At 38.2% G+C, this 10,514-nt stretch overlaps 1 protein-coding gene across 1 annotated transcript in view; it reads right to left on the reverse strand.

Moving 5' to 3' along the window:
* Positions 1-10,514, reverse strand: part of cpne5b (copine Vb) — a 225,150-nt gene that overhangs the window by 20,083 nt on the left and 194,553 nt on the right. Inside the window, exons 16-17 of the mRNA XM_036559924.1 lie at positions 9,899-10,026; positions 3,161-3,263 (exon numbers count right to left, since the gene is read on the reverse strand). Coding sequence (XP_036415817.1) covers positions 3,161-3,263; positions 9,899-10,026 — 231 coding nt within the window. The remainder of the gene's footprint in view (positions 1-3,160; positions 3,264-9,898; positions 10,027-10,514) is intronic.

Below are 10,514 nucleotides of genomic sequence, written 5' to 3' on the forward strand. Positions count from 1 at the left end.
GGTATAAGACAATTATTTATTATTGCCCACCGCTAAATCTTTGGTGATACGAAGCTGAAGTCAGCTATTCACCAAGTTCTTGTTTGAATATTCCCGTTCCACCTTAAATGGTGCAGCAGTTACATTCTGGCGCTTCAGGCGTCAAAACTGCTGGACTATTTAAGGTGGAACGGGAAAGTTAGCTAGCTAGCTACTGAGACATTAGCATGCCATTAGCATTTTTTATGATTGTTACGAAGAAAACAACCATAATACACGACATTAAACAACATTAAACCAAAATAATACAATGGTTATCGCAATTTTTTAATGGACCATCTTGCCGTTTTTTCTTTTTTTCTTTTGTACTTTGGACTGTACCTCTGAAAAACATCCGTTTGGAGGTCCATGAAGCCCTAAACACTAACCCTAGACGTGAACGCGCAAAACAGAGGGCTAAGGGCTAAGTGGTAGGGGCAAGGGGTGAAATGGGATTGGGCCTTAGTAGCAGTGCATGTAAATTTGAGTGAAGTATTTTACAACCTGAGAAATACATGATTACCTTCTACAGTAGACTATAATAATACAGCTCAAGTAGGCAATGCTTTAGGAAAATTCTGTTCATTCGCATTTTGTTCATTTTGTTCACAAATTGTTGTGATTTTAACACAATTATGTTATTTAAGCTCTGGCATGTGAAGGAGGGCAATGCACGGCTTGTTTGACCTCAAATTTTTCCTATATGAAGACAACCACTGGCTCATGAGCCCACTGAATGCTTTGCATTGCACTACTGAAAGATCTGCATGAATTAAGGCGTGTCTCATGTAAACTATGTAAACCCTACAAATCTATGTAAACCTGTTTGAGGGCAAACTGGGGTGTGTCCATTTTAAATAAGGTAATGATGACTTGTTTCCAAGCACTGAAGCTGAATCATCAGTCAAATCACTGCTTGTTTCAACACTGAATAACCGCTTCATGAAACAGAGTAGTTTGTACATCATTCAGGACAGTGAAATTGTTTTTACACAACTTAGGCCATATCTGTTTTTTTTTTGTTTTTTTTCTCTTTAGAGATTTTAACCTTGGTGTAGTTGGATTATCGTAATGTGGCACACTGACATTATGACACAGACAATTTTTCACAGAAGACAATTTTTCACACAGAACTTACAGAAAGCCCATACGTTTGTTCAGCTGATGTCCAGTGCTGTGTTTTACTCTCTAAAGCTCTTATAGTGTGCAGGAGAACAGAGAAGGTCCCAGGCGTGGAGGAAGGCCGTGTGAGAACGAGCAGCAGGCAAGATCTTAAAAGGAAGGTGTGGCTGTTCTAATGGTTTGACTAACAGTCGCAAATTCCCTTTAAATCCAGTCTGCTGGGAAGTCAGGCCTTTTTTTCTGCCGTACAGATGACTCGCTCCACTTGTATGATTTCGGCTCCTGGAGAAACACTGAACACTTACCTGAAGACAATTCCCCAGCTGTGTTTGTAGAACACAAAGTAGCCCTTTAAAACCAGTAGATTTTTCATACGAATGATTTATTAGTCCCTAAGACAGCTTTCTTAGTGAAGGTCACTTAATGACCTGTTCATTAAAACCAACGTAAAAGTAAATTTGACATATGACGTGTATTATTGGTCTGTAAAGCCTAATGCTGGATTGGTTACATGGTGTTACCTGGTGAGGTACCATAATTTAAGTGTTTATATTAAGGATGCATCAATACCTTTTTTCCTACAGACCCAGTACGAGTACATGTTTTACAGCAAATACCGAGACTGATACCATACTGTGTAATCTATTTAGAATTAAGGAGTTCTTAGTGTAAATGAGTGCAGTGTACCTTAACAGTTAAATCAAAATGTAGCTGATTTTAGCTGATTTTAAATGCCTGTTTTTAGCTAGCTATGTTACGTTAAGTTACCCTGGATCGAGTAGCTTGTCAGAAATGCACTTCTGTACAGCTGTGAGTAGTTGTATGTTTTATAGTTTTGATCCTGTTCTCTATCTGACTCTTTCAACAACAGTCTCTGTAGCACAGTGACAGCAGATGTCACATTTGAGGCTTATGCAACTGAAGATTTATACAAAAACGCTCTGTCTGATTGACTTGCTACATGAATTGCAGACCCTACAGACAGCTCTGTTTATGAACAATTTCCAGTAACACTGTTTCATTCAAAACAACACACTGTGCACACAAGTACTGAGCAAAAATGTTCAGAAAGCTTTGCTAAGTTGCAACACTGTGCACTAAAACTAAAAGCAGGTGGTGAGGGATGATATGGTCTCTCTGCAGCCTATTCTACAAAGACAATATAAACAAAATTCACTATTTTAATGTCTATACCCCACAATTCTATTGATCCAAGCAGAGTAAAGTTGGCATATACAGAATATGCTGCAAATGTTGAGTTTTTTGCCCCCTTTTTTTTAGCCTATGTGGGTTCACCCATATTGGGGAAGCGGTTGTAGTTGTGCATGCTTAAAGACAAGCTAAAACCGCTTAGTGTGTGCCTGGCAGGACATCAAAAACACTTTGCTGTGTGAGCGGACCCTCCTTCACTGCCAGCTTGAATCATTTGTTCATTAGCGCAGCAGTGTACACGAGGTTTACGTCACATGCTCTCAGGTGGTATCGGATGCAGTGCATTTTTGTAAGCACTAGTACGAGTAAACAAACATGGTATCTGGTCAATGCCTGATACCCATATCTGTGCTACGATATCTGTAGTACAGTAATGATTCCAGAGCAAATTGCCTTCTGAATTTGCTGAACCCAGAGCTCTGTCAATAGTAGTAATCCTGTTCGAAACAACCTCAATGTAATGTAATAACAAAACCTGTTGATACACACAGCTGTACTACGTGTTGTTATTGTCATTGAGTGTCGTGCTGATATACACATTTGGGCTATGACACTTCAGTCTGGGCTGTCTGTGATAATATGAGGAAATTACACAAACACTTTGTTCTGTACGAGTCAGCCAGTCAAATCTCAGAAACTCTATTACAAAACCTTCTCCAGAAGTAATCCAGTTTACATAGCATCAGATTTTAAGACACCTTTCTCAGCGTATGTCCTTTAATGGATTGTACACTGAAAACACCAAAAAGCAGATTTAACACACATGTATTTTTGGTCCCCTATGTGTACTTTTATGGTCTGTACTCACGTTCACAATGGCCTCTTTGGTCTGGGACATGTCTGATATGACTCCATCTGTGATGATGAGGAGAACGAAGTACTGCGAGCCGTCCTGCACAGCTGCTGCGTACCTTAAGAGATAGCAAAGAGACACTTTGTTACTATTTCTATGTACCCATCCTGTTAAAATGTGCTTTTTTATGTTTCAGGTTCATCAATGTGGATTTTGCAGGAATAGTTTTCTTTCTTAAACTAATGTTAAAAGCACATCTTGAAGCTCTTTCGCCCCAGAAGGTTTGGATGAAATGCTTAATCCCAAGTAGTACTTCTTTTGAAGTATTTTGAAAAAAAAGGCAGGATCTCAGAAACTTTCTTTTCAATATGTTAAGCTAATTTCGGCGAATAAAGAAAACGTTCATTTATTTAAAAGATTTTGAAAAGTGTCCCCAAACCGTTGACGAGCAGTGTACGCTAATGGGTTGCAATGCAAAATACAGTAGTGTCTAAATGTTCCTAGAAAGCTGTGTGCTTAAGTGACTGATTTTACTCCAGATTTATTTTACATGCTTTTTCCCTCTCAACCTCGCCAGCTTTAACAAACATCTTAGAATGTAAATGACCCAGCGCCATGTGGATTTGTATCATCTATGTGTCTCTCTCCTATTTGTTTAAGCGCAATCAGGCTCAGTGGGTTTCTGCCTCTCGCAGTGCCAGGGCTCTGGGTGGCACATCATGCTTTAATTAAGCAAGTCTAATTCAAGTCTATGGAGATGGCGTTTTTAATTACTGTGAAGAGGATGCATAATCAGATTAAAAAAGATTTGCTTGTGCGATCCCAAGGAATGAATGGAGGGTGTGGAGAGACTTCACACAATCATTTATGCCTGCCTCCTTTATTGGATACACCCTCCCTGTGCTGAGAATTGGTCACACAGGGAATACCAACGTGCACAGAATAGAATTAGAATGGCTTAGATGGACACAGGCCACTGTATAGCATCAGTCTGGGCTGATGCATTACTGATGCATTTCTATGTTTTAACTTATTACAAATAAACTATTTGGACAAGTTAAATAGGAGTTTCTTACAATAAGCACTGATTACCTGGTGTGTTAGGATGTTAACTTTAGCATGTGGGGCTCAAATAGGGAGAAATGTCAAACATTCAAAGACATTAATAGACCTCTAAAGTTGTGAATCATTCTGCATGCTGATATAAGGACTAAAGGTGCCATTTTTGTTTAGGGTTAAAATGAATAACGTTTATCAAAAATCACCCCCATTGCATCCTGTGATACCCTTTGGTATGTCCCAAAGGTTTGTGTCCAGCTGTTTAATTTAATTCAAGTGACTAAAACTGAAAAATATGAAAAGCAAAGCTGTGTTTTCATACCTACAAAAGAAAAACGCTCTACATCATATCCGTACAAACACTTCTGATAAATGGGAAGAGCCTACACAGAAATCTTCCACGTTGAGCAACTTCTCATTGCTATTTTGTTTTATTTTATGGCTGCACTTTTTCATTTCTGATCATAAGAGTGTGTAGACAAAATGCTCAGCAAACGTCCACTAATCAGCCAAGGCATCTTATGACTGTGTGTCTCAAGCTGTTTTTTTCTTAGATAAGACAAATGTATGTTTTTCTTCACTAGTCAAGCAGTACCTGCTGTCTTCTGTCGATTATGTAGCTATAGTCAGGCAAAAACAGAAACACGTGAGCAGTCACATGACTTTAATCCATGGCCATAACAAAGGTGGGGGTGCTGGAGGGGCCTAGGTCCTCTCACTTGGAAGCCAAACTTTAACCCTAACCCCAGACTTCTGACTGCTCAAAAGAAAAAAAGGTTCCCTGATATCAATGAAAATATGATAAATTTGTGATCCAAAATGTGATACAGGATGAACCCAGTGGTGCTGAATTGTATCCTCATGCCTTAATTTCCACCTTAAAAAAATAAAAGTGACCCTCAAAGCTCCTCTTTGATCTTCATCTTTGATGCCGCTAACATTACGGCAGTATTTACATGGCTGCATTGCCACCATTTTCCAAAGCCAATGTGTAAGCAGAGCAACCCCCTCCTCCACTGTCTTTGCAGATTGCAGGAACTGTGCTAGTTCCTACCATAGGCTACTACTTACTTAGCTATGGCGAGCTCGGTAAGCAGTAAAGTTGACTGTGGTAAAGAAAACAAAGTGCAATACTGTGGAAAAAAATGAGAAAATCACTTTCTTCAACAAACTGTCCCAGATATCTATGCCTTGTACTTTAAAAGGTAGGACACCTCGTTAGTTAGCCTTTACCCACTGTGGTATGATATTGGCTGCTATAGTATCTAGTTAAATGTGAGGTCAGTAATCATGTATTGTGTTTAAAATATATTTTTCTCACTTGCTTTTGTTCCCCCGCCAACCCCCAACACCCTTTGTTGTTTTTATCATGGCTTCTGTATCCGATGTGTCAAAATTCACATAAAAAGCGTTGATGAAAAAACTAGCAACTGTCATTTTAGTTACAAGTCACTAAATAATTGAATTGCACTCCTGGGCTTTTAATAGACACCACAAAGTTCAGTGAAAGTGAAAGTATGCCTATTACTGTAACTAGCCATAGCTTCCACACTTATAAACAACACTAGCTACTTAAATTGTTGTCTAGTGCAAACTGTTCTTTAGTAAAGGCAATGAGCCTGACCATGAGTTCTATACAGAACCGTTTCATGCTTCAGATTGATAGAGAATGTACTGTATATGATTCTTATAGAATCTTTTTGAATATGGGTCTATATAGCACCAAAAAGGGTTCTTCTATTGTTACAAGCCTGACATTGTAACAATAGAAGAACCCTTTTTGGTGCTGTATAAAACCATTTTTAACTACACTGTAATCCCGCATTTTGTTTTAACTCAAATATATTAAGTCTGTTGTACATAAAATTCAGTATATCCCACATATTACTCAACAATTTTTTGATGATTTTGTACACTCAAATGGCATTTTTGAGTTGAATTAACTTATTGCTATTTAGTTTAGTCTGTTGCTATGGCAACTTTGAAACCCTACATTCAAAAAATGACATTTCTGCTGGTTTTAATTGTTTCTTTCTCATTAAAGTTGCTGAACAAATGTGTGAAACTGAGTGAAGCTAAGTATACTGTGAAATACAGTTACGTTTGTTTTGTTAACACGATCTCGTTAAACGTATATTTCTTTCCCATTGGCTCCTGGCTCCATCTATTTGCATATTGAGTTTTTCTTTCCATTTGTTTTACTCACCGTCAGTGTGCTTTCATTCCATCCAGGCTGCCTTTCCTCAGGCGCATGTTTTTTATATATGCGTTACTCAGCTGCCTGACATTGTGTTGATGGCTAAGAGGGAAGGTTATTGTTCTCTCTGCTGATGAGTGGGTATTTGTGTTGGTCAGTGACCATGTTCACTGTAAAGGTTAACTCTTTGGTGTTTGTCGAAGTGTTCACTATCACTTAATTAGAAAAAGATTCTCAATTGCCTAATGAAACGTAGTTAAATTGCCTGTTTCAAGACGTTAAGTTAAAATAATTAGAATTTGTGAGTTGCACAAACCTGTTTAAGTTAGCCTAACCCTAAATTATAGTTATTCTAACGCTAGTTTCCATTACACAGTACTTAATTTTTTTAAGGCAACCGGTTTCCTCAATTTTTTTAAGTAAATTCAACTTATCCGGGCTTACAGTGTATATACATCACATTCTCCATCAATCTGAAGAACAATTTCACTGTGCAAAGAACCATTTAAGCATGACTTTGCCACTGAACCACTGCCTTTACTGAACAACTTTTGAAGAACCATCTGTTTTAGGTGTGTGGTATACTAATTGTAGTGTACAGCCACATAATTATCACAGCTCGCTGGTTTGTGTGGGGTATTCCAAATCTTATGGTGTCATTTAAATATGCAGCAGTGTTAGCTTGATTGTAGCATGTAGCAATATTCCTATTACGCCTTCTTCAACAAACTCGAAATTCAAATGACACTGTGATATTTAGTGAAAAATATACATAGGACAAAACATAGGCTTTGGAACATGCCAGTTTTAACAGAGTGTGACGGGATGATTTTCAAAAACAGCATTCAGTTTTTCCATAGACAAAAATGATTTGGACCCACTACATTCCCAGATGTTAACTTCAAAACAACAGCACATCATTAGAGGCCTGTTATTCAGTGTTTTGGTGCTGGGAAATTACCTGTTAATGTAAAAATTCGTCCAGTTGGCTATGGTGGGACACAACCAAACTCGCTGTTTTAACACAAGAATAAAACTGACCCTAATAGTGAACAGGTTTGCATTTGGAGCCTACATTATGGGGAATAAATACAGTTTTGTGAAAAGGTTCCTTTTTTATTCCAAATCAAGCCAGACCACATTCCATACCATTTGTTTTTGCCCTCGAAAACAACATGAATTCCCTGTTGGTTGAATGAAATATGGCTTATCCCATTAACCTCTGTATGACAGTCAATTGAAGTTGCTTGTAGTAACATTTCTCACACATTTAAAAGCCCAGTGCCCTCAGAGAGTCGACCGCAGTGTGTCTGTGATGCCTCTGATTCTGAATGCTGGTGTGAAGTGAAACTACTTTCTTCAGATTCTTGGCACGTGGCTGCGTATCTTTTTGAGTCTATTATATAGCCAAAGGGGGAGCACATGGTGTGGAAAGAAAGCATGATGGACAGGGAAGCGGTCTATGATGGAATGTTACAGGGAGAGAAGCTCACAATGAAGCTGTCGGAAATCATTTCAAACACCTTTGTGCTGCGGTGGCCTTGTGATAAGACACTCAGTTACACTCAGTTCCTGTTTACTCTGATCTAAGGTACCAGATTGTATCAAAAGCACCATGCAGCTGTTTGAAATAATTAAAAGAGGCCATATCCGACGTAGCTTTGTGTACCAAAAACAGTCATATGACTATTTTCTACCTCTCTTTATCCCTTAGAATGAAACGGGCTGTTTTTATTACCGTACCATTAAGACTGCTATATGGTAAATGAGCTCTGTTGGCTGCCCTGTATAGTGTCTCATTCAGAAAGCAGTGCAGGCTGAAACACTGTTTATAATTTCAATAAAACTGGGTGGGTGGATATATGCAAATACACTGGTTTTCATGACATCACAAAATTGTCACAATTAATTCAAATGGGGTGTTTTTGCCGCTACCATACATGGGCTGCAAAGATGGGGTGTGAACATGCACTCAATAATCCAATCATAATCGGTTTTTTTTGCAGTTATCCGATTTTTCAAATGGTCATGTAAACACCATACTCCGATCTAGAAACCCGATAAAGAGAGCTGGATTTTAGCTCATTAATCAGATTTCTCAGTGCATGTAAACTCTTACTCTGATTTCTCTCAGATTTCTCAGTCTGCAGATGCACAAAAACAGACGGCGGTACCGGAAATAAGCAAGATGGCAGCAAGACACTTTGGAGTGCTGCTGAAACCAAACACGAAATAAAGGATTTAAATATTCTTCATCTTCTAGATGATGCATGTTCATATTTTCAAATAAAGTGGCACGATGTTAAAAAAAGACGCGACATGAAGCTCGAGTTTTATGTTATGTTTACGGCATGTCTTCTTCTGTGAGTTTATTGGCTGGTTGCAAAGCAGAAGAGTTTTCCACTACCTGTGCATGTAAACGTGTTGATCGGATGACTGATCCGATTATCGGATTATTAAGTGCATGTAAACACACTCAATGTTCACATATTATATTATTTCAAACAGATCAAGGAAAATTCAGTTTTCCATGCTAAAGGCCACTTAAACAGAGATTTTGTTCCATTCATTCAGAAAATGACATTTATATAGCATGTCAAACTTGCAGAAATGCTTCTCTATGTACTGTGAATAGAGTACGCAAGCTGACATTTCATGTGAAAACAAAAAGAAGTGAACTTGTTTTGCATCTCGAATAAAAGCAGTGTTCAAATTATGCAGTTAGATAGGAAAGGAAAACAATGTCAAAGACCTGCTGGGATTAACTGAAGAACACGGACGCAGAAATTGTAAGGAAACTGTGGGTGCGGAAACACTCATAAAGCATTCATACTGAGAACATTACTTACGTATTTAAAACCAGTCAGAAATCCCTTTAATTTCCTTTGATTATCACTCAAGGCAAGTTGTTTGAGGCTGTTTTCACACTTACTTTGTTTACTAAAGTCTGCACCAAAGTTTAGGTTCTTGTGACAATGTATCCTTTTCATTTAGTTTGGTTGGTCACAACAGCTAAAGTGCACTGAATTATATATGTGGGTGTTTGTTTGTTGGTCCAGAATTTTGCAGGGGGATACAAGAGCTCTGTTACTCTCACATTTGCCACCATTTGAACCAAAAACTGCATTAAAATAGAGACACTTGACATCTATGTGTATCACAGTCAAATCAATACTACTACTACTACTGATAATAAACCTCACTTCATATCTGCTTTTATGACTGGTTTGTCTATTTTAATGTAACCAGTCAGGTCGCTGATGCAATACATTCTGTAATCCATGTGCCAAAGACATTGCTTCGCTATTATTTCATTGCTGGTCTGCAGTTACTAGCTGCAGCTCGTGCTGCAGAGAAGATATGAGCATCTGTAAAGAGTCAGATGTTAAAATAGGCAGATTATGGGAGGTGTGAAAGCACTCATAACTGTCTATTTGCAGATTTCATTGTAAAAGATATAATTCATATACTTTGAATGAGTGCTTTGTAAAACGTACCTTGCCACATGGTTGACAACAGGGGCGAAGTTTGTGGGTCCATAAAGCTGGACAGTCTTTAAGCTCTGGTGGTAAGCCTCCAGAATCCCCTCGATGCCGTTACAGTAGGGGTTTTCAATATTGCCGTTCTGTAAAGAAGAAATCAGTCACACATTCATCTCATAAGTGAACAGTGCAAACAATGTAAAGCTGTTTGTATTGCATTATTTTCTGTACTACTCAAAATCGTACTACTCAAAAAATCGTACTACTCAAAAGTCAGAGACCATCTTTCATTTAATCAATTTTCAGTCATTTAAGTCATTTTCAGGAGGATATTTCTGAGGTGATTAGATATAAGATGTTCTATATGTATAAGGAAGGAAAAACTCCAAAAAAGGAAGTGAATAAACAGGAGTTTCCAAAACTGGAGTTCAAAAAAAGATTGAATGACGCAAAGAAAACGGGACTCCTAACAGCCATACAAGAGCTGGTAGACCACCAAAACTGTCACCATCAGATAAACAGCACTAAAAGCTTTCATCTTTGAGAAATAGTAAAAAATCTACAGGTGTTTCTGTCTATCCTCCCACTGTGACAGGACAATGCAAGGCTTTGGGTCTGAAAGGATGTGTAG

The sequence above is a fragment of the Colossoma macropomum genome, unplaced genomic scaffold (assembly GCF_904425465.1).
Source record: "Colossoma macropomum unplaced genomic scaffold, Colossoma_macropomum, whole genome shotgun sequence".
Taxonomy (NCBI): Eukaryota; Metazoa; Chordata; class Actinopteri; order Characiformes; family Serrasalmidae; genus Colossoma; species Colossoma macropomum.